The sequence below is a fragment of the Myotis yumanensis genome, unplaced genomic scaffold, assembly GCF_028538775.1.
Source record: "Myotis yumanensis isolate MYYU_CA2020_CCGP unplaced genomic scaffold, mMyoYum1.0.hap1 SCAF_3, whole genome shotgun sequence".
Classification (NCBI taxonomy): domain Eukaryota; kingdom Metazoa; phylum Chordata; class Mammalia; order Chiroptera; family Vespertilionidae; genus Myotis; species Myotis yumanensis.
In genome coordinates, this window is record NW_027223754.1 from 180,489,224 (window position 1) to 180,514,771 (window position 25,548).

The 25,548-nt window shown below is 40.2% G+C and overlaps 1 protein-coding gene across 4 annotated transcripts in view; it reads left to right on the top strand.

The window, feature by feature from the left end:
• The window catches only part of BCAT1 (branched chain amino acid transaminase 1), an 88,805-nt gene that overhangs the window by 48,089 nt on the left and 15,168 nt on the right, over window positions 1-25,548 (top strand). For all 4 annotated transcript variants that reach the window (XM_070410546.1, XM_070410548.1, XM_070410545.1 and 1 more), the window contains 4 exons: window positions 1,812-1,922; window positions 4,494-4,613; window positions 15,662-15,825; window positions 19,195-19,337. In XM_070410546.1, the coding sequence (XP_070266647.1) occupies window positions 1,812-1,922; window positions 4,494-4,613; window positions 15,662-15,825; window positions 19,195-19,337 (538 nt within the window). The remainder of the gene's footprint in view (window positions 1-1,811; window positions 1,923-4,493; window positions 4,614-15,661; window positions 15,826-19,194; window positions 19,338-25,548) is intronic.

Here is a 25,548-nt window from a genome sequence, read left to right on the forward strand (position 1 = left end):
CCATTAAATATAATGTTTTCTGCAAGTTTGTTTTAGACATCCTTTGTCATGTAAGAAAGCTCTCTTTTATCTTTCTTAATTATCTGGGAAACCTTAAAAAGTCATAAATGAATGTTCGATTTTATCAGATCCATTCACCACATCCAATGAGAAGACCATATATTTTTTCCCCTTGGTTCCCACATACACTTAATATAATCTCATTAATTGATTTTCCAATCTCTCTTCCTGGGATAAATCCCAATTAGTCATACTGTGTTATCCTTTTGTATATTTTGCATCTATTTTACTCAATATTATTATATAAGCTTTGCATCTAATTGAACCTATATCAAATGCACTAAGAATTGTGAAGTAAATAAAATCTATGTTACCTATTTCATTTTATTTAGTAATATAACCCATCAGTTTTTAAAAAAATATATAATTGACATATAACATTCTATAAGCTTAAGGTGTGCATTGTGTATATTGCAGTATGATTGCCACTGTAGCCTTAGCTAATATCTCTATCATGTCACATAATTATCATTTCTTTGTTGTGGTGGGAATAGTTAAGACAAAGTTTTTTAGCCTTTTGCAGTTTATAGTACAATATTACTTATGATCACTATGCTGTACATTAAATATCTAAGGCTTATTTATCTACTACTTGCACCTGCTAGCTCTATTTTAGAAAGTATTTGTATAATATATTGCTTTCTAGATCTTTTTGTTTCAGTTGTTTTTTAGTGAGTCCAATTTGATAGCCTTATCTTTTCACTGAAACTTTACTCTGATTATATTTAATAAATTACTCCTATATTTGCCCTGGCAACATTGAATTTTGTGCTTTTTAATTGTGCTACATGATTTATACTTCTCTTTTCTCATGGAAGCTTTAAGGCTAGGAGCCTCTTAATAGCCCTACTTTTCATTACCATTCAGTTTAATGTATTTTCTCATTTCCACTATTTTTCTTCTTTGACTCATGCTTTATTTTGTAATGGGCTTCTTCTTTTCCAAACTATGGACATTTTCTAGTTATATTTCTCGTATTGATTTTTGGCTTATCTTCTGGTGGAGAACATGTGAAAACACCATGCATTATGCAGGTGGTGTGGGCTGGGCTTTGTCTGGTGGGTTAATTTGTTGTTCTTTTTCAAGTCTTTCATACCTTTATTGAGTTTAGCCTGTTTTTCTGCTGGTTACCTAGAGAATCTGTGTTAAAATTTTCCACTAACATGACTGATTTTCCCCTTTCTTTTGTATTTGCCAGTACATACCTGCTTCTCAGTCTTTTCACATCTCTGCGTAGTGATTTGTCTGGGGCAGCACGTTTAGAAAGGTGACATAGCCCCGACATAGTATGGTCTTGACCTGCTTGGTTTTTATGGTTCTTGGAACTTAACTGGCTCTGGTCATATCTAGATTATCTACTATCCAGAGTCTGAATGAGCCAGATTCAATGAAAAGATACCTGGGTATTTTGAGCTTCTGCCTCTGTTGTCTAGGCAGTTGGTCTATGTTGTGCGGTTGGGGATGGTTTTCGTTTAATCCTCATAAATATATCGGCAATATGGCTCTATCTAAGCACATTATGATTGCATCCCCACCAGATATTGGTAATAAAATGACTTCTTTCTATTGTGATTACTGTTACCAATCTGTCAATTGTTTGCATTTCTAGATTTAGGGATCTCTGGGTGAGGTCAAGGTCAACAGCTTTACAGGATGAAGGAGATGAGCACCCACAGACAAATCATTCCTTTGAACACAGGTATTGTTTTCATTTACTTAACCTCTAAGACTTATCTCTCTTTCATCTTCAGTTATTTGAAGGAATGAAGGCATTTCGAGATGTAGATAATAAAATTCGACTCTTCCGGCCAAACCTCAACATGGATAGAATGCACCGATCTGCTCTGAGGGCAACTTTGCCGGTAGGTAAATTTAGGGATTTCTTTCGTGTTTTTCTTTTTTTTTGGAAAATATATTTTATTTATTTTTTACAGAGAGGAAGGGAGAGACATAGAGAGTTAGAAACATCGATCAGCTGCCTCCTGCACACCCCCTACTAGGGATGTGCCCGCAACCCAGGTACATGCCCTTGACCGGAATCGAACCTGGGACCTTTCAGTCCACAAGTCTACGCTCTATCCACTGAGCCAAACCGGTTTCGGCTTGTGTTTTTCTTGACGTAAGTTTACCACCAAAGAAATAACTTCGGAATACTTATATATTCAGTACAAACCATATGAACACTGAAGTTATATCTGATTTACTTTGTAATTAATGAGGTAAAAATATAAGGAAGCAACCAATACCATTTGGCAATTCCTCAGTCTATTTCTTAGAGTGTCTGTGGGGGATTAATGTGTATGTGGGACATAAAAGGATAAGGAATAAAAACATGCCTCAAACAAAAGTAAATAAAATTTAAAGTCTGTATGAAATTATAACATTGAAAAAGGAAAACATGGTGTGCCACACAGGTATTTGGGGCTATTTTGCCTAATTGCTTTAGACACTAGCAAGTATACAGTTATTTAAGTCATTATTTGGATATTTTACCCCAAGTTTTGTTTTAAAAAGATGCACCATGATATCAAAATGGTTTTTCATGGCCATTGGATCCTGGCTATGACTTTGTTATGGAGCAGAATTCATTATAAGGTGGGTTAGATTTAGAAGCTAAACTTTACATGTAGGTGGAAATGATGTTGATTACTTTCATTCCCTGAGATGTGACCAGCTGCCATTTCTATATTCTGAGGACTTAGCCTCCAGAAACCTAGCCCAAGCTGTGCATAAAAGAACCCCAGAATGGCTAAACCCGAGTAACTACTCCTTATTAGCTAGGCCAGTGGTCGGCAAACTCATTAGTCAACAGAGCCAAATATCAACAGTACTTCTTCAAAATAGACTTGCCCAGGCCGAAAACCGACTTCTGTGCATGGGCCATGAAATTTCAATCACACTGTATGTACGCCCGCACGTGGTATTTTGTGGAAGAGCCACACTCAAGGGGCCAAAGAACCGACCGCATGTGGCTCTCGAGCCACGGTTTGCCGACCACGGAGCTAGGCTCTTCCTTCTTTCTGTTTTTGTGACCCATGCTTCCTCCTTGTAAGGCCATAATATTATAGCAGAAGGGAAATTAAGGTAAGTTCTTTGGACTTGGTCCTAGTTTCATTCATCTACCATTACAGACAGATCACTGGGGAAAACATTAAAATGGGGACAGAAGGAAAGGGCAGTAATATTTATTGGATAGCAACTATGCTACAAACTGTTATGTGTTTTATATACTTCATCTGGTTAATCATAACAGTAAGCCACTGTCAAGAAGGTGTATGTATTGTAAATTTTAGTAGCACCTTCGTACAGAGAGGAACACTCAAGCCTAGAGAGGTTAAACGACTTGCCTAAAGTCACACAGCATGAAGGGTAAGAAAGTGGGTGCACGTTTTTAAAGTCCTAGTCAGGTCCCCTTTCCACTAAACATTATGTCTAGACAGCAGTACCAGAGACCCAAGCAGGTGTTACAGGGGGGTTTTATGTCCCATATGATTGGCAATCCCAATTTCTGTAATATTATACTGTGACTGCTGTTAAAAATTAGTATTTAAATAGCCAAATCCTGATGTTATGAGCTCTATTCAGATACATATTTCTGACTTATTTCTACCTTGGATAACCTACCACATTTCTGAAAGTATGTTTCTCTATCCTTCCAAGTGAGTAGAAACTACTTATTTTACAAACTAGAGGCCCAATGCATGAAAAATTCGTGCAAGAGTAGGCCTTTCTTCCCCCGGCTGCCAGCAGGCACCCGGGTCCCAGGCAGCTTTGCTCCGGCCCCGGCTTTGTTCCAGAAGGACGGACGTCTGGTCTAATTAGCATATTACCCTTTTATTATTATTGATTGTCACTCATTTAGTATATGAGAATCTGTTCCTCCTTAGAAATAAACTGCATCTTAGCTTTTGTCCATTTTCCTACTGGGTAATCTGTATTTTTCTTACTAATTTTCAGAATATTGTAATATATTCCAGTATGATATTTGTTGGTTATGTTACAAATAACTTCACCCAGTTCCTGCTTCTTACATCTTTTGAAGAATAGAAGTCCTTATGTTTTAAATAGTCAAATTTTGTTCATTATTTTTCTTTATGATTTATACTTTATGTGTCTTATTTAGGAATTCTCTTCTACCTTAAGGTGACACCAAATTTTGTATTTTTTAAAAAAATAAAAGTTTTATGTTTTACACATTTAAGTTTATGACCCGATTATAGTTGATATTTGGGGTGTGGTAAGAGGGATCCAATTTTATATTTTCTCCATATGGACAGTCCATTGCCCTATCATAATTGGGGAGGAAATACCACTGAAAAATTTTTTATTGGGTTTTATTACCTTTTTAACAGTCTAAAGCTTTCTTGAGGATTCTATTATATTGCTAAAAATGAAGAAAATTCCATTATTCATCATGTTTTTCATTTCTTTAGGGATTTGACAAAGAAGAGCTTATGGAGTGTATTCTACAGCTTGTGAAATTGGATCAAGAATGGGTTCCATATTCAACATCTGCTAGTCTATATATCCGTCCTACACTCATTGGAACTGAGGTACCAACTGACTCCCTATTTGGGGATACTTTGCTGGGGAAGTTATCATTGTTTATTCTTGTGTGAAACTTCTAGTGTGGGGTGTGAAATAGTTCCCAGTAGCATCACTAATGACTCCTTTCTTTTGATAATCAAGGCCAAGTGTCAGCAAACATTTTCTTCAAAGGGCCAGAGAGTAAATAGTTTAGGCTTTGTGGGCCATCTAGTTTCCATCACAACTACTCAACTCGTCCATTATAGCACAAAAGTAGCCATGGATGTGAACGTAAATGAGTAAAGGAATGAGCAAGGAATGAGCTTGTTTGCCTTCCTCTAATCAAGACTAACCATTATTTCCTCAGTTTACCAGTGTAGTGCCTCTGCTCCATGTGTACTTCTTCAGGTCTAGAACTAGAAATGATTTTGAAATTTAAAGGAAAGAGAGCTGCTACTTTTTATTTTCATTTTCCTGACGTCTTGGGATTGCCCTTTGGGTAAGGAGTGGGAGTGAAGGGCCCTCTTCCCCTATAACCAGTGAGTAGGTATCCTATATAATAAAAGGGTTATATGCACATTGATCCTAACAGCAGAACGACTGAGAACGACCGGTCGCTTTGATGTGCACTCACCACCAGGGGGCAGGCGCTCAACACAGGAGCTGCCCCCTGGTGGTCAGTGTGCTCCCACAGGGGGAGCTCTGCTCAGCCACAAGCTGGGCTGATGGCTGCGAGTGCAGAGGCAGTGGCGAGAGCCTCTCCCGCCTCCTCAGCAGTGCTAAGGATGTCTGACTGCAGCTTAGGCCTGCTAAGCCGTCAGTCCGACATCCCCTGAGGGCTCCCGGGCTACCAGAGGGATGTCTGACTGCCAGCTTAGGCCCAATCTCCTGAGGATCAGCCCTAAGCTGACAGGTGGACATCCCCTGAGGCAGTGGTCACCAACCTTTAGGACCTCATGGGCCACCAGTGGTCCACAGACCACTGGTTGGCGACTGCTGCCCTGAGGGGTCCTGGACTGTGAGAGGGTGCAGACCGGGCTGAGAAACCACCCCCCCCCCCCCCCCCCCCGCAAGTGCATGAATTGTTGTGCACCGGGCCTCTAGTTGTTAATAAAAATACTATGTTTTCAGTGGGTGAAAATTTGAAAAACAATTGCTCTATAAAGTTCACATTATTAAACAAAATACTAACCATCAATACAATGACCACCAACAAATGCTTGGTGCGGCCTGAGCACCGGTGGAAGTCCTTCCTCTTGAGTTGGACTTACCCGCCTGGCCCCCCAATATTCCCAAATTATCTCTTTTCTCTTTCATTTGTGTGTGGCCCCACTTCCAGATCCTGAACCCTGAACCATGTGGGATGTGGAGGGAAACATTTACAACATCTGGAATGTATTAATGTTTAAATTTAAGGGCAAAATCATCTATATTACGAAAATATTTCTTGTAATAAAAGAATTTCAGTATCATTTTAATCAATATCTTCTGAAACACTTCTTTATAGGTAGTTAAAAACTTTATGAGAAACTAAAAGCTTGAGTGCTTCAATTGCAAATTAAGGTAAAATCTGAAATAAAAAATATTTAAATAAAGAACATCTACACAAATAGTTTCTAAGTTTTTTCTTTACCAGATAAGAAGCTAAATTAGATAATTGTCAGATGGTTAGATTCAATTCTGGATATCTTATAACTCTACATCTAAGAAAAACAGCGTTTGCTGATTTCATCACCTGTTTCATCCAACTTCACCCTATTTAGTAACTGCAGGAAGGTTCAGCTATATGAACACACACACACACACACACACACCCACATACACATGCGTGGACGCACACTTTTAGTTTTTCAGTGATTCTTATCAGTGTACAGGTGCTTTGACCATAGTCAACAGCAAACTATGCACAACCACAACTTCTGAAATTCCTTTGATCTTTGCTCCTAGGCTTCCACTTTTTCAGTCAGTCGGATTTCATCACTCTTTCCATTAGAGAGGTGGTGGAGGGAGACAGTACTTAATAATATCAGGGCTGAGAATAAGTGTCATTAGAGGGGTTGAATCTGATGGTAGGGACAACATTTTATAGACATGGTTAGAGCGGCAATTAATTTAACCAATAAACAGAACAGTTCCATGGAAAGAATTATCTTTATTCACAGCCTTTGTTTATTTATATCTTATCTTTTCACAATTAGCCTCTATTGCACTAAAGAAGCTGAATAGATTGTCAAAGCAGCAATTTGTAATCATTAACTGGGGTTTTGCTCACACTTAATGTATTCTTCTGTAACCTTATTTGAGATATAAATATATTTGTTTGAGTGCTTATAAACAACATTAAATTGTCATTTGCATAACTATTAACAAGTTTCATATTAACAGCCCTATTCTAGAATCTTCAGACCTTGAGTCTGTTTTTAGAGATCAGCTTATTTGCATTGATTAAAGTCTGTGATAATCAGCTTATTATCAGCCCACTCCTACCAATGGAAACCCTCTTGAGTCTGTGCCTGTCCATTTCAACTTTATCACAGGGGATGATTGTTATGATCTTTAATTTTATTTTTTGGAGTCATGGTGCACCTGGTTACTAATTACACCCCTCCGTTCATGGCATGTGTTGTTACAGGTCATATGAAGTCCCTCTTGTTGTTTTATTCCCACTTGTCTTCATTTCCCACTCCTCTCCTCTTCCCTCATTGGAAATTATTCTCATGTATTGAGTAAATGTTCTTTTGGTTTGTATGTGTTTTTAAGTATCTCTTATTCCTTTGTATGTCTGAAATATTAGTTTATATAAAAGATTTTGTCCTGTAGGTCTCAGCATCTACCACACTTTGTCCCAGTTCCCTTCCTGGGATTCCATTTCCCTGTTACTTCATGTAATACAGCAACGAGCAGTTTCAAAATATACAACCCAGGGAATTATTGAAGGCTCTTTCCTTGAGTGTAACATCCTTCCCCTTTAGCAGCCCATTCAGGATCCTCTTCCTCACATGGTTGCCTGGAGTGAGGCTTGTCTATTAATTGTAGTTGTCAGCTCCCAGTGGTGGTCTTCTCTGTCTCTATCTCAGGCTCAGTGCTGTGCTTGGCCCAGCCCATGGAACCAAGCTGGATGGAATCACAATCGGTCTGAGTGCTGAGGCTAGGTCCGTGAGGAGAATCTGGTTTTGAGGCTCAGTGATGGTACAAGGAATTTCCTATCATCTAGAGAAGGGGCTGGCAAACTTGTCTGTGAAGGGCTAGGTAGCTGCTCAACTCTCAACTCTGCCTTTGTATCACAAACACAGCAACAGGGAACTCGTGAATGAATGCGCACATTCCAATACAACTTTTTAACAAATGGGCAGCAGGCTGAAGTTCTGGCCCCGATCTCAAGTCCTTTCAGAAAGGGAAGTGAAGCATGGTTTCCCGAGGCTGACTCATTCTGGCTCTTCCTGAGTGCTTCCCCCTCGAGTAGTCTTGAGGACTTGTGTAACTACTCAGGGTAACATTTCTGTTGATTTCAAATTTTCCAACCTGTATTTCTCAGGTCATCTGTATAAGATTTCTTGTCTTTTCCCCCAATACTTATTCTCCACAGTTCCAGCATTCAGTGCGGAATTTAGTTCTGTGGTCCCGTTGGCAGTCATCCTAACGCTCTGTGTGTTGGCACACGTTGGATGTACTCACCATTGTTACTATTATCAATAATCCTATCTAATAAAAGAGAGATATGGTAATTAGCCGTACATCCGCTACCCTTCCCATTGGCTAATCAGGGCGATATGCAAATTAACTGCCAGCCAAGATGGCGGCCGGCAGCCATGCACTGAAGTGAACAGGGAGGCTTGCTTGCTCCAATGACTGCGGACTCCAATGTTCCCCGCCTGACTTGCCGGCCTCTCAGCTGCAACTCTAAGCAACTATGTTGCAAATATAGAAGCTAAACAAAACCCCAGAAACCTGCGTTAGTCAGCTGGGCTTCAGCCAGCTGGACCGCAACATTGTATCAAATACAGAAAGTAAACAAAGGCCAGAAACCTGCTTTCTGCAGCTGAGGCCTCAGAGCTAAAGCTGGCCCAGAATAAAAAAGAAAAAAAGAAAAAAAGGAGCAGTTGGGAGCTTCAGTCACCCGCCAGCCTGAAAACGGCCCTCAGCCCCTCAGCCAGACTGGCCAGGCACCCCAGTGGGGATCCCCACCCTGATCCAGGACACCCTTCAGGGCAAACTAGCCAGCCCCCACCCGTGCACCAGGACTCTATTCTATATAGTAAAAGGGTAATATGCCTCCCGGCACTGGGATCAGCGTGACAGGGGGCAGCGCCCAAACCCCCTGATCACCCTGCGGCTCTGTGTGTGACAGGGGGCAGGGCCACAACCTCCCTATCCGCCCTGCTCTGTTCGTGACAGGGGAAGGCGCCCCAAACCCCTGATCAGCCCTGCTCTCTGCCTGATAGGGGGGAGCTCCTCAACCCCCTGATCGACCCTGCTCTGTGTGTGACAGGGTATGGAGCCCCCACCCCCCTGATGGGCCCTGCTCTGTGCGTGACAGGGGGTGGCGCCGCAACTTCCCTATTGACCCTGCCTTGAGTGTGACAGGGGCCGGTGCCCCAACCCCCCAATCGGCTGTACCCTGAGCGTGACTAGGGGTGGCATCACAACCTCCCGATCCGCCCTGCTCTGTGCATGACAGGGGGCAGCGCCCCAACTCCCCAATCGGCCCTGCTCTGAGCCCGACCAGGGGCTGTACCTAGGGATTGGGCCTGCCCTCTGCCACCCGGAAGCAGGCCTAAGCCAGCAGGTCATTATCTCCTGAGGGGTCCCAGACTGCGAGAGGGCACAGAATGGGCTGAGAGACCCCCTCTCCCCACTGAGTGCACAAATTTTTGTGCACCGGGCCTCTAGTTATTTATAAAAACAAAAATAACAATTGCTCTTTCTTAAATAATTAGAAAAAGGTCAGGCCAGGGTGCTTTCCACAGATTACTTAATGCAATCCTCATCCTGACCCTATGAGCAGGTATCACTGCCTTCACATGTTAGGTAAGAAAGTTAGACATTCTTTTTGTCTATTTCACCTTATCTCTAGTTTCCTTTAAAACGTATGCTTTTGTGAAAATAAATTTTAAGATCATTCTTATTTAAAAATTAAAAGAGAGTTGAGTGCTCAGTTAAATTTATACTATCTTTCTCTTTGAACAGAGAAATAAACAGTCCTGTTCCTTACCCAGCTTAGAACAAGTCTCGGGAGAGTCGAGACTTTAGCTTCTCCTGTGATTCTTTCAATGTCTACATATTAATCATCTGTTAGTCTAGAGGTTCACTAAAGGAAACCAGGCAAGAGACAAAGGATCATTTTTTTTCTCTGGTGTCAATGTAGTATATTAGGTTTTGTATGAAATTAAAAAATACAACAACCAAAAAATTCAAGTATGGTAAATAGTCAGCTAGGTTGCTTTTATAGCCCTTTTTCTATAAACAATATCTTATTAAATGTACAGTCCTTTGGCAAATATTTAGTTAACTTGATATAACAATGTGCGATGCTATGTATAGGGGACAAAGATGGTCTGGCACTGTATGAAGTGTACCGATTAGCAAGAGGCAGAACATTAAACGTTTGTAAGAAAGTGAGATAGGCATTTTATCTAAACCTAAGGAAGTGCAGGATGCTGTCACAGCACATAACACGAGTACTTAACCTTGTCTAGAGGTCTCATTTCCTGAAGTAATGTTTCAACGACACTTAAATGGAGATGGAAGTGTTTGTATTACTTAGGGAAGAGAGGGGATGTCTTAGTCTGCTCTGGCTGCCATGACTGAATACCATGTATCTTAAATACTGGGTATCTTAAACACCAGAATTTATTTTCTTATAATTCTGGAGTCTGGAAGTCCAAGATCAAAGTGCCAACAGGGATGGTGTCTGGTGAGGCCTCCCGGTAGATGTCCACCTTCTCACTGTGTCCTTACAGGGCCTTCTGTGTGTGAGGAGAAGAAAAGGGGGGGGGGGGGGGAGCTGAGGCTCATCGTCCTGTGTCTCTTCTTCTTCTAAAGAGAAATCCCAGCCCTGTTGGATGAGGGCTCCACTCTTTTGACCTCATTTAACCTTCATTACCTTCTTAAAGGCTTTATCTCGTAGTACAGTGGGTTGGTGGTTAGAGCGGCAACATATAGATTGGGGGCAGACACATTTCACTTCATAATGGGGAGAGGATGGAAGGAGAGTATTCCAGGTAAAGGGGGTAGGACAGGGAAACATTCAGAGGTAGGAAGGTAAGAGGAATCCAAAGGGAAAAGGGTTCCCTGTGGCTGGAGCTTAAGATGCTTAGAGTGTGAGCGCTATGGTGAAGGCTGGGGGTGCAGGGAAGCGAGCCCCGGGTTGAACTCGTCAGGTTAGGAAATCTTAGGTACCCCACTGATTTCTCCCCCTTAAACTTTTACATTGTAAAAAGAGCTCTGAATTAACAGGAGAGGATCTAGAGTTTAATAACTCTGAAACCTTGGGGAAATCATCTGTTTTGAGCCTCAGTTTCTCCAATTTAAAAACAGTCATACTATAACCCTTAACTTCCTGGATTGTTGGCTGAGAGGAGATAATGACTGTGAAATGTCTTAGGAACAAAAAAGTGCTGTATAATTACTGAGGATTTTTAAAAAAACCTTTCACCAAACCAAATAGTTTTCTTGACAAAAACACTGCGTGGGTGGATTTGTTATCCCTTCCTTTTGTGATACACTCTCAAGGCCCTGCATGGACTACCCTGGAGTCCAATATTCTTTACTGTTTTCTTTGCTTATCTTTTAAAAGGACTGGCAAAATTGAAAAAACAAAAACAAAGACAGGTTGTTCTTTGGATAAAAAAAAAAAGTCACGCTGCTCTTTCTGAAAAATGTTTGTTATTCCCAATTATCCTGTTTCTTCTCTGTCCTTTGTGCCTTGCCTAGACAGAATTATTCTCAAGCCTCACTGCCTCTGTGCTCTTCTGTCCTCCGGGCCAAAACGCGTGACTGTTATTGCTTTCCTCAGCTCACTAAGCTCTTTCTGCCGTGGTTCAGAGTATCTCTGAAATCCTGCCTTTTTATAAGCTGATTTTCTGACTGACTCGGACAGAGTGGTAATTTTCACTGTGACAGGTCTCTTTATTTTTCATCACTCCCAAGTGCCTTGTTATTCTGTGCAAACCATATATGTGTTTAATACTCTTGTATATGTATTTCTGAGGTATAATATAGAGTAAGAAAAGTCTTTCTTGTTTTGTGCACATCAGAATTTCAATTTCAAATTCATTGTGGTCCCTTGAGAAGTTACGTACCCTGCATCTGAAATTTATATTCCTCATTTTCCATGGGTGTTTTAAAAATTTTTTAAAAATATGTTTTTATTGATGTCAGAGAGAGGAGGGAAGAGGGAGAGAGGGATACAAACACCAATGACGAGAGAGCATCATTGATTGGCTGCCTCCTGTATGCCCCCTACGGGGGATAGAACTCACAACCCAGGCATGTGCCCTGACTAGAAATCGAACCGGGACCTCCTGGTTCATGGGTCGACGCTCAACCACTGAGACGCACCAACCAGACGATGGGGCGGTTTTTAAAATGCCCTCTTCAATTAATTGTGTGTGAAAATAATCAAAAGAAACTAGTAGAGAAGAATGAAAAAATCAAAGTCCTCATAAGGAAATGAGACATTGAAACTGATGTACACAACTTATCAGCTGTTGTCTTTCATTACTTCTCTCTATTTTTATGACTTCTGCTTTATTTGATCAGAAGCCTGACCTTGTCATTATGAAATTATGTTTATGCTGTTTGACTTATATTATATAACAAACTGCTCTTAGCTGTAGCTGTTGCACAGAATTTAAATTGCCTTTGAGGATAAAAGGGAGAATTAAGACAAATGATTCCTGAGGCTAGAAACCCAACCAGCAAGCTCCCTTCCTAATGGAGTTACATTTTATTTATTTCCACTCTTGAAGCACTGTGACCTTTTTCAGTAAAGCCACAGAGTTCTTTTCTTAGAAAGACAGTCAATATGAGTTATCATTTAAGGATGAAGGCAACTCAGTTGTACTTGTGAAACATCAGTTGACCTTGCCTAAATTTCAGAAAATAAAATGTCAGTACACATAAACACATTTTCTCTCAGCATTGAAAAGTTCTAGTCTATAATCTACTTGCTTGCTAAGAATAGAAGTATCACTTAAAGATTTACTGGGATATTTTCTCCCAGAAGTGGATTTACTCCATTTCCCATCAGTGCTCTCTTGACTACCACCTAGTGGAATATATGAACTTTGCCTGTTGGTTAACATTGGGAGAAGGAAATGAGTAAGATGAAATTTATCTTGGAAAACATTTTCCATGATGATGAGTTTTTGTTACTTTTTGAGTAATAATGCAGGTTGCAAAAAATGCATGAGTTCAGAGTGAAGAAAGCCCAGGAATTCATGTGATATCTAATAACATGCTTATCCACAAATAAAGCTATTTTATTCAGAAACTTAGAAGCTGGATAAATCACAGAGACTGTGTCTTGCCTATTGTACTTCTAAATTATGTTCAGAGGCATCTCTTAATTTCTCAAGATGAGGCTCCATAAAAATTTAAAATATTAAGCTTCAAAGCTCCTGTGCTAGGAAGGGATCATTGTACTTAACTGATAGGTAAGTAAAAATGCAGAGATAAGATAGTCAATTTTTATCCAAGCTGGGAAGAAAGGCAGATGCCTGTATTCTGAGGTGTTCTCTCCCAAACAATGAAACAAAAAAAGGCAAATGAAGCTTTAAGGCTCTTCGCTCTGTATTGGTGGGGGAGCTCTGTTCAGACTCTGTTAAAGAAGAAACATGAATGAGCAAAAACCAAAAATCTGTCATTTATTGACTCCTTTCTTTTACTTGGTTACCCATCATAGTGTCATTTCCTCTGTGGCCACCAGGCTTGGTCCTCATGTTTACATGGGATGTGAGTAGAATCATCTTCCCTTTTCTCGAGGGGCATGCCTTTCAGATGGCATCAGTGTGACCAGATACAGACACATTTTTTTTATGCTCATGAATATTTTGCTTACCCAATTCTTCTTTTTTAAAAATAATACTCACCCAAGGATATGTTTTTATTGATTTTGGAGAGAGAGGAAGGGAGAGAAAGAGAGAGAGAGAGACATCCATGTGAGAAACTGATCAGTTGCCTCCTGTATGTGCCCTGACTGGAGATCAAACCTGCAACCTTTTGCCCAGCTGGTGTGCTCAGTGGTTGATCATGGACCCATGAACCAAGAGATCACCGGTTCAGTTCCTGGTCAGAGCACAAGCCTGGTTTGCAGGCTCAATCTCCATTAGGGGGCGTGCAAGAGGCAGCTACTGGATGTTTCTCTCTCAGCAATGTTTCTATCTCTCTATCCCTCTCCCCTTCTCTCTCTAAAATCAATATAAATATATGAAAAACAAAAAAGAAAAGCATCTGCAACCTTTTGGTGCAGGGGACAATGCTCCAACCAACTGAGCTACCTGGCCAGGGCTACCTACTTGATTCTTGATGATCTGTGCATAAGTAGGGGGAACAAGGCCTAGGTAGGGGAGTGGGAAATATAATTAAAATTCAGAAAAAAATATATCACCAGATCCACTTTCAGCCTGTTTCATCAAACAAGAAAAAAGCCACAGAATCCACTGGAATTGAATTTCCTCTCATTTTTTTTCTGGTAGATTTCTACCCCCATTCAGCCAACCAGGCTCTAGTGAAGACTCAACACAAGCATTTTATATCCCAGGACACTCTATGGAAGAGTCCTGATTTGTTTTCTCACTTCCTGAGTGGCACAGAATGGCCCCGTGACCTCTGCTGCCTGAATGATAGGTAGCCTTCAAAACTTCCAGCCTCTCAATTTTTCTCCTTAATAAACAACTGACACTAATTGCTTGTAACTGCCATTTTGCTGGAGGAATGCATATGATTTTGTACTGTTGGCTTTGGTGAATGTTGGTGGGAAGGCCATCTCTGTCTTTGTCATCCTCTGACTTTTGGGGAGTTAGATTTACCTTGTCTGGTGTTTGCCTCTAGCATTGCTACACCCTTGCTGTCTGTACCTGTCACAGTGAGGCCTGGTAATGCACAGTTTCCTACATCTACCTGATGCTGGAGGCCCTGGCATGTCTATGGAAACAGAAGGGGAGGTTAAAGAACCAAATATTAGCCCTAGCTGGTTTGGCTCATTGGATAGAACGTTGGCCTGTGGACTGAAGGGTCCCAAGTTTGATTCCAGTCAAGGGCATGTACCTCGGTTGCAGGCTCAATCCCCAGCCCTGATCGATGTTTCTCTCTCTGTCTCTCCCTCTCCCTCTTCCTCTACTCTCTTTAAAAACAAAATCAATGGAAAAACATCCTCTGGAGAGGATCAACAAACAAAAGAAAAGAAGAAGCAAATATTATATTTCTCACCCCCAAAGACTAAAATCATGTCTGGGTTCTTCCCTTTTTCCATTTCCAATCAATGCAACATTGAAGGGTGTTATATAGCTGGTTGTTAAAAATATACTTCACTGCCCTGACCGGTTTGGCTCAGTGGATGGAGCGTTGGCCTGTGGACTCAAGCAACCTGGGTTCGATTTCAGTGAAGGGCATGTACCTTGGTTGTGGGCACATCCCCAGTAAGGGGTGTGCAGGAGACAATTGATCGATGTTTCTCTCTCATCGATGTTTCTAACTCTCTATCCCTCTCCCTTCCTCTCTGTAAAAAAACAATATAATATTTTTAAATATATATATATATATATATATATATATATATATATATATATATATATATATTTCACTAAAAACCCTACTAACCAAAAAGGGACATACTTGCTTTTCCTCTAAAAATCAAAACAACTCAGAAAAGAAAGCATAATGAAATGTATGTACTCTATTCTCTGTGTTTTCTTCTTAGAAGACCACTGGGCTTTGTGTCACTCACTATTAAAAGTAACAGCATCTGTCCTTTGCTCTCCCCTTTGGGAGATAATTACAGCTCCATTCCAGACTTTAAGGCTGATGTGTACATTTTAAATGAACAGTTGTGTGTACTTTTAATTTATTGCAGCCTTCTCTTGGAGTCAAGAAGCCTACCAAAGCCATGATCTTTGTGATCTTGAGCCCAGTGGGATCTTACTTTTCGAAGGAAACCTTAAATCCCGTGTCCCTGTGGGCCAATCCGAAGTTTGTAAGAGCCTGGAAAGGTGGGACTGGGGACTGCAAGATGGGAGGGTAAGTAAATCTGTGTTTCTGTCTAAAGGAAAGAGTTCTTCAGGATCATTGAGTGCCATTTCACCTCGGTACCTATACATAGATGAATATTCCAATCATAATGCTTGTTTTTGTTTTGGGTTTATTTTTCATTGAACTTGTTGTTTAAAGTAATAACCTGTTGCCCTCTATTGGGAGAAACATTGGATGTTATGCTTAGCCATGAATTGAAATAAGTAATTAAAAGAGGAATCAAATCAGTGATTTGAATGAACTGCCCTTGGACGCTGGCCCTCTGGCTGCAGGCTGTCGGCTGGCATTAAAGAGTGTCTGGTGCTGGGGCCAAGGCCCTCCGATGGCTCCAAGGGGTCCTGTCTGGGGAAGGTGCCTGCTTCATTGAAGTGCTGTCTTCATTGCTACAGATTGTAGCCATACCTGCTGCCAACTGGCTGAAGGACAGCCCTGCTTTGGCTCCGGCAGGCCAGTCTCATAGGCCATATGTAGCTGGCTGGAAAGAAAAGAGCATTTGAGAAGTGTTAGACAATGTCAGGGGTGGACTTGGCCGTGAATGGGGAATGCTCCTGTGGGTGAGCAAGAATAGCTGTGTTAACCAGCATGGGCTCTTCCTGTATGAATACCAAGTGCTGATGTGGTCACATATCCGGGCAGTAGCAGCTCTGGAAGGTGGCTCAGTGGCAGTCTTCTGGGCCTCGTACAAAATGCAGAGTCAGGAAATCCTGGGAGAATCGAATGATGTGCTGCTGGGATGTGAGAGAGACACTGAAGCTGGCTTTGACCCTCGGGTAGTCTTTCTCTATTTCTACACACACACAAAAGGTTATAAAATTCTATGACCTGTCATCCCTGCTTGTAGTCTCAGCAACTGCATTCTGTCACTGGATAGAGAAATCCTAGTGCAGCTTGTTAAAGTAAGAAGTCCCTTTCTTTTCCTTCTGGTTGAGAGCGCTCCTGCCTGAATGTGTCCTAGGCCAGCCAGGCTGAAACTGCTTCGATTTACTCTCCTGATTTCTCATTTACTTGCTCAGACTTCTTCATATGCACTGCACAGCGTCTGTATTACTTTGTTAAAACTTCTCTTAGAGTGCACATTGCAGTAAATCAACAATCTTGATAAAGAGGTAATAATTTAAAATAGTTTATCTTCTTTATATCTTGTGTTCTAGCTCCCCTGACCTGCCTAGGGAAACGATAACATGGGTACATTGGGATATAGTGGGGTCTGGCTGGTGTGGTTCAGTGGTTGAGCATTGACCTGTGAATCAGGAGGTCACGGTTCGAGTTCAGGTCAGGGCACATGTCCAGGTTGCGGGCTTGATCTCTAGTAGAGGATTAAGTACCTAGTACCCTGTCTGCAGGTAGGAGTCTCTCAACAGACAGTAGTTGATATTATGAAGCGCTTTCTTGTTCATCTCCTTGACTCTATCTTAGGAGCAATCAATTGGATTTTATACAATGGAATTTACTCTTGGAAAGGTGTACTTAATATATCTTTTTCTCAGATATTTATTCCACTTAAAATTATATTAAAACATTTCCATGTAGACAGTCCCCCCCCCTTTTTGTTTTAATTTTTCTCTTTCCTCCAAAGAAATGTGTCTCTCTTCTGAATATTAGCAGCATATGGGAATGAACCAAATAAATTACTACAGTATCACTTACCCTGTGGACATTAAAGTATAGCTTATGTCTGAGAGAATTTTGAGAGAAAAAAAACAAACCATTGATGGAATATGATGATTAAACAAACTAAACAAATAAAACCCCTTTTCCTTTCAATGCACTGAAACAGTCAGCTTTAATTCTCTTTCCTGCCCAATCAGCTTGATGTTGCTAAGGAATCATAGCTTTAATTCTTCCATACTCTCAAAAGTGTGTGTATGTTTGTTTTTTTAGAAGCTTCTTCAAACAGCTAAATATTCATACTGTGAAAATTTTGTATATTTTTTAATAGAGTAAAGGGAATTTTTCTTATGAGATAAACATTTCTCTATTGTCAGATATGGAAAAAATCTCAACAGCTGTGTCTGTGAACTAGAGAAAAGTCAATTATAATAGTTATTTTTTTATAATTTTATTTTTAAATATATTTTTATTGATTTCAGAAAGGAAGGGAAAGAGATAGAAACATCAATGATGAGAGAGAATCATTGATCGACTGCCTCCTGCATGCCTTCCTGGGGATCAAACCTGCAACCTGGGCATGTGCCCTGACTAGGAATCGAACCATGACCTCCTGGTCCTTAGGTTGATGCTCAACCACTGAGCCCCAGCTAGGCATATAATAGTTATTTTTTTAAATGAATTTCACTAGCATAGAAGAGGCTTATATAACCTGTTTCCTAGCTTTTATTGTTATCATTTTATTTTTTCTACACAACACTATGCAGTATATAACAAGAGTTTTTATTTGCCAGATGAATTGGGTGAGGCAAAAATGTGAACTCAGTTAAGTTCACATAGAGCCAAATAGTAGAAGTGCAGGAGCTGCCCTTAGCCTGCTGGCCCCAAACCCATGCCCTTTCTACTGGACCGCCCGCTAAAGTCGGGTTAATACTCATTATTTAAACATATTCATAATTTAACTCAGTTATTGCCTATACAACATCGATTCTGAATAAAGGTTATCTGACTTTTTATTAAATAAAAGCCTCACATACCAGGGTTGTATTATCTTTAGATTAACCGATAATTTATATTTTATTATCTGTGTTTGAAGGTCTTTTAATTATTCTTACATTACCTCCATGTGAGTAAACATCATCATGGCCCAGATTGCTATAGCCATGTAGTCTAGTGCCTATTTCTCATAGCTTTCTAGAATATTTTAGTTATGAGTCAATATACTTTCAGTTGCATGTTGAAAAAACAACTCAAGCCATCTTAAGTAGTAAAGGGATTGATTGGCTCAGGTAAGTAGGGTGGTAACAGTGGATCTGTTGGAGAAGCAGAAGCCTCGGTTTCTCATCTGAATAATGGAAATTATCCTGGGGGCTAATTCAATACTGGTGTGAGGTTTAAATGAAATAATTTATGTAAAATTGCTTGGAAAGTGAAAAAAATATATTCAATAACTTTTAACTGTTATGAATTTGGTTATTATCTGTGTTCTCATATTTCTACTTTTCAAGTTAGAATTCCACAATTTTGCTTTGTGTGTGTTCTTTCTCTCAGATGAGTGCAATTAGATTATTTAGGCTCTAATTTAATGTTATGCTGTTACCTAGAAAGTTAACATGTTAAGAACATAGTGCATATTAAGAACATAATACATTGATTACATCCACATGTGAATTAAAGACTTTAGTATTTTGGTGTGGAAGATGGGGTAAGTGTATATTTATAATCAGTATGTTTCCTGTTTCTTAAAAGGAATTATGGCTCCTCCCTTTTTGCCCAATGTGAAGCAGTGGAGAACGGGTGTCAGCAGGTTCTGTGGCTCCATGGAGAGGATAATCAGATAACAGAAGTTGGAACTATGAATCTTTTCCTTTACTGGATTAATGAAGATGGAGGTAATCCACTCAAATTTCAGCTCCTTGCTTTTTTCCTCCCCTTCAGTCATTTTCAGTGGGATTGGAAAGAAAAGAACTAGGACCTTAGAATAAAGAAACAAGTAGCACAATTCCAATGTCTAAATAACATACTGTGCTTTTGCTGTCCAATAGACATGAGTTCAAGTTTTCAGAATTTCTAAAGGTTTTGTTTTTTGGCTTTATATGTATGTATTATTAAGATGTCAACTTAAGGAATTTGAATCTCCACAATTTGAAGATTTGATACCTTATTCCTAACATTTTTTCTTATCGGAAATCCCTTGCATTTGGAGTTAGGTCTCAGATCAATTCAATGGTCATACACCGTATAGTATGTATAAAATGCTATAGTAAGAAACACAGCCTATTGATTTTATTGATAAGAAATTTACTATACTCCCTTGCTATAATTCTTTCAAAAATTGTTGCACTTTATACTTATTTTGATAATATATCAGAAGCCTTCCAGGTTTACTCTGGAGCTCACTTTAGTTGGAACATAGTAATTTTAGAACATATTGTTCTATTTTGGAATTGTACTTAGATCCTGGTTCATTCAAGCTTATTAATATATGTGTACTATAAAAATCAGTACTTCCTTACTTCCTTTAATATCCTGAATGCCCATTATTTCTCTTTGCTACTTTTTCTCTTTATTTTTTTAAATTTATTGTTATTTTTTTTAATAACCATTTATCCTTTCTATGCCCTCTTCCAACTCCCCTGCAGCTTGCTTTTGTTGTTGTTGTTCTTAGTTGGCAGAGACCATAGGAGTTCATTGAAGTTCAATGTCTGTAGTATTGAATTAAATGCCCAATAATGGGGAGGGGGGGATCCAGATGTATGCATTTATTTCTACTAGAATTTTAATAGTCATAAAAAAATTTGAGACATTTTTAGACTTGTTTGCATTCTTAGGGTTTTCATTTCATAGTACTGAGTGTAGAAATGTAAAATATTGTTTCCAGATACTTATAAAGTCTATTGGTTTTACTTAAAATTTTAAGTGAAATGTTTATTTTAAAGTAGCTCTTTTGTCATTTGGCTACAAATAGAGGAAACTGGTGACTTGTGGCATACATAAGAGCTATACACTGATTTGAGCATTAGTTGCAGAGAGTAGTAAAATTGAGCCTACATTCCAGTGAGAGGTAGAATAGTAGGTGTGGTGCAAACACTTGTCCTGGGATAGGCCATTGGTAATCTTTGGCACATGAAAAGGCAGATACAGATCACGCTCATTCTTCCATCCCTGCTGTTTGTACTTGGCACTATTTAAAAACAAAAATTTTACTGGAATACTTGTGATTTCTAAATTTGAGTTTTTGCATATGACATATATCATACACTGTGCTTGAAAGATGACAGCCAGTGTTGAACTCTGCACATAGGAGATAAGAGATTGATTCAACTCATTCTTCCCACTGGTCCATTCCCACCATCATCTCCCCAAAAACCCACACAACTCCAAACAAAAACAGTTACATCACTCAGAAGTGTCTACATCATCATTTAAGGATGGGAGATGTCAGGATTTAAGCACAGTCTAAATCAGAGCTACATGATTTAACCAGAAACAGGCCTGGTGAAAAATTAAGCCTTATCCAAACAATTGTCATGGACCATTTCCACTATGGCTTTTAAAGGTCAGAATAGAAATGAGTGAATTTGTCTTCTGACTCTTACAAAATATACAAAACCTTAAGAGTTATTATTCAGATTATGATTGCCTGAGATCACTTTAGTTTTAATGTGAATGTGCCCCTTCAGTTTGAGGACGTACATTTAACAGATTAAATATAAATTAAAGTAAAGAGAAAGGAAATGGAATAAATGTTTGGGTAATACTATGAGAAAAGGCAGTAGAATACCATGAATAACTGTTGGGCTAAAACCAGAAGACATTGAGGCAACTCTATAGTAACTTTGATTTATACCATGTGCCTTTAAGAAAATATAAAGAGCCCTAGCTGGTTTAGCTCAGTGGATAGAGCATCAGCTCGAGGACTGAAGGGTCCCAGGTTCGATTCTGATCCAGGGCATGTACCTTGTTGCAGGCTCCATCCTGGCCCTGGTCAGAGTGCGTGCATGAGGCAACAATTTGATGAGTCTTTCTCACATTGATGTTTCTCTCTGTCTTTCCCCCTCCTTCCACTCTCTCTAAAAATCAATGGAAAAATATCCTCGGGTAAGGAGGATTAGAAAAAGAAAAAGGAAATATAAAGAATAATGGAAATCAGCAAAATTTTGATTTTTACAAATGTTGTCAACAGCAGGTATATGCAGAGTTCTTTTAGTAATAACCTGCCGTCTGTCATGCGCACCCACTCTCTCTGCTGCTTTTGAAAGGTCACTAAAGTAGATAATCTGTTCACAGCACCATGCTTTGCATGCCGACTATATGTGGCAATTGTCCTGTAACTCATGTGGATTTTAATTCCAGTAATAAGATCACATAGCCTCTTGGCCTGTGGACTGAAGGGTCCCAGGTTCGATTCCGGTCACGGGCACCAAAAATAAAAAAAAAATAAAAAAATATGAAAACCAAAAAAAAAAAGATCCACAGCCTCGATTCTCCTTTTTACTCAGTGGATGAGTAATTTAACACATACACTTGCAGAGACTAATACGATTGTTGGAACAATTTTTACCTCCTACTGGACACGGGAGCCACCCTGAGAATTGGACCCAGTTCCTGTGGTTGAGTTCACAGATAGTTTGGGAGAATGATCCTGGCAGTGAGTGTTGATGCTGCTCAGTCTGCTCAGGCTCTGAGAGCCTTCTTGGACATCAGGCATTTACACCAACTTTGCTTGGAGCCCTCCTCCCTCCGACGTCTGTTGGTGTGCTCTGATCCCACCTTCCAGTCTTTGCCCACATATCCCATTCTCAGTAAGGCTTTCCTGAGCACCTTACTAAAAATTGCAAACTCACCCAGCCGGTGTAGTTCAGTGGTTGAGCATTAATCTATGAACTAGGAGGTCACCGTTTGATTACTGGTCAGGGCGCATGCCTGAATTGTAGGCTCGATCCCCAGTAGGGGGCATATAGGAGGCAGCCGATCAATGATTCTCTTTCATCATTGATGGTTCTCTCTCTTTCTCCCCCTCTCCCTCTTTCTCTGATATCAATAAAAATACATTTAAAAATATTTGCAAACTCCTCTCTCCACTTCACAGCATTTATCACCTTGCCCCTTTTTTCCTTTCATGGTCTAATACACTATTTAACATAACAATTGTTTGCCTCTGCCTATTAGAAAGTAAGCAGGGAGTTATGTCAGTTCTCTTCACTGCTTTATCCTGAGTATAGAGATAAGCCAACTGCATATGGTGGGCACTCAATACACAGATGCTTGTTATGATGGAGTTGCAGCCTGATATACCCATCATTAAATTGAAAATGTCATAAATCGAAAATGTATTTAATACACCTAACCTACCAACTGTCATGGCTTAGCCTCGCCTACCTTATTGTGCTTAGAACACAATATCCCCAAACGCTGGCAACACAGTACACAGAGTACCAGTTGTTTACCCTCGAGATCACGAGGCTGACTGGGAGCTGCGATTCGCGGCCACTGCCCGGCATCCATGAGAGCATCCGACTGAACATCTGTCGCCTGGGAGAAGGTCAAAGTTCAAAGTTTGGTTTTTCCTGAATAAATATCACTTTCACACCATCTTAAAAGTAAAAAAAATCATGTCAAAGCATTGTTAGGCCAGGCCCGTCTGTATATTTGTTGAATAAATGAATAATTGTGCTGATGATGTTTAGGGCTCTTACGCAAACCCACATTCCTGGTTCCCATTAGTGCTTGACTTTGGGATGTCACAGATGAATCCTGCTGTTGTTGCTTCTAAATTCTTCAGCTTCTAAAAATGATTTCTCTGTCAAAAACAAGCTGCATTTGTAGGCTCTGTTTTCCTCATGTTGGGCCATCTGGAGCCGGTTCTGGCTCTCCTAAGCATGTTTGTGGTTGCAGAGGAAAATGAATATTTCTCACCCAAATGTTGTCATGTCATCATCTCTGTCTGGCAACCAGGGAAACAGATGTTCTGTTCCTTGACCTCAGGCTAGTGGTTACAGTTTGGGTGTTAAATATATTTCACAAAACTGCATTTGCACAGGCGGGGCCGCTGTTTTCATTTAACTTGATGGAGTCTTAGAGCTCGGCAAGCTCTAGGAAAAGGTCCAGTTTGGGGCCACTGGAAGTATGTTTGTCTCTATGTGTGGAGTGTGTGCGTATATACACACACACATGTAGATCCATACATTTGTGTGTCTAGCTAGCTAACTCTTGCAAAACACAGGTTTATTTTGAGAGTAACATTTCCAAGTAGCCCCAAGGACGTTGCCAAAACCAAGTTTTCCTCTTTCCCGAAAGCATCATTTGGATGATTTTTAGACACATTAAAAAAAAAATCATACTGCTATATCCTAGCAAAGAGATTATTCATTTTTTTTTTCAAAAACACTTATTACGTCCATTCTGAGTCAGGCAGAATGCTCAGTTATGGGGACACAGGAATGAATATAGAGTTTTGGTCTTCCAAAACTTATTCAGCTTGTTTGTTGGGGATGTGTGATGTAACCACAGTGTGACAGGTGAGCCCAGACCCCAGTACCCCGTCAGAAAGGGAAAGACCCCAGTGTTGGGACCCTGAAGCTCTGTCCCCCACTGTCACCAACCTTGCAAGTCACTTATGTTTGTAGGGCCTCAGTTTCTTCTGTAAAGTAAGGATTGCACTCGGTGATTTCCAAAGTCCCTTTTAGCTGCAGAACATGACTTGGGGAGCTCAGAGTCACCGGTGTGATTTCTGCACAGCCTTTGTTACCTAGTGATTCTTACAAGCATACCTTGTGAATTCCCCTAAAAACACATGCTGGGCAACATATGGTCTGTTACGAGGTTCAACATCTTTATAAAGCAATGATTTAAGGTTTGACTTCCTCACAAGATGCAGATTCCTGGGTGCCAGAGGTGGGGAGGAGAAGGGGATGTTGAGTACCAGAGATTCCCTTATGTAAGGGGTGTTTGTGGATCATGGGCCACACTGGCTCTTGCAGATGGATAGTCATGCCAGACCAAACGGTGGTTTGGAGTGCCTGGGATTGTGCTAAGTAGACCAGTGTCTTAGCCTTGACTCTCTCTGAGTCACCTATAGAATTTTGTTTTGTTTTTTGGATTTCTCTTTTTCTTCTTTCTTTTTTTGTTAGCCAATATGTGCTTGAGCCCATCCTGAGCCTGCCTATTACATTTGAAACTCAGAGGGTGAAGTCAACAATTCTATATATGATGTGTACACTCACTTTATAGTTTGAAAATCACTCTAGAGAGCTTTCTCAAGGGGTAGTATGGGAGCAGTGGCTGGCCTGAATAGGCACCCACTCTTCTTGGGGGTGGGCTCCTCCACAGTATTCATTTTGTTCTTCTAATTTAAAAAAATATATATTTTATTGATTTTATTCAGAGAGGAAGGGAGAGGGATAGAGAGTTAGAAACATCGATTGAGAGAGAAACATCGATCAGCTGCCTCCTGCACACCCCCTACTGGGGATGTCCCTGCAACCAAGGTACATGCCCTTGACGGGAATCGAATCTGGGACCCTTCAGTCCGCAGTCCAATGCTCTATCCTCTGAGCCAAACCGGTTAGGGCCACAGTATTCTTAAAAGGTTTGCTAATGACCAGTGTTCCCAAGTATGATCCTATCTACATTGTTCTAATTACTAACCAGCTTTAACCCACTAAATTTTGACTTGACAATGTTCCTTCTAAGAGTAGTCTATAACTCTTGCTGTTTGTTAGTGGAAAACCATCTCATTTTTTACTGGTTAAGGGTACATTGAAGATGAATGGATGAGTAGTATCTCTTTCTCTCTCTCTCTCTCTCTCTCTCTCTCTGTCTCTCTCTTTCTTTTCCCTTCTCCTCCTCCTCCTTCTTCATCGTTTTCTTCGAATAAAGATCTACGTGAAGTGTGAATTGAGTTGAGAAATTTGACAATGCAGAACAGTAACATCTTCATGTTTATTACTAGCCAAGTTGCAAGACAAAGGTGTTTTTTGTTTGTTTGCTTGTTCTGTTGTTGTTGTTGTTGTCATCTTAATGGCTATTGGTATAAGGCAGTGGTTCTCAACTTTCCTAGTGCCGCGACCCTTTAATACAGTTCCTCATGTTGTGGTGACC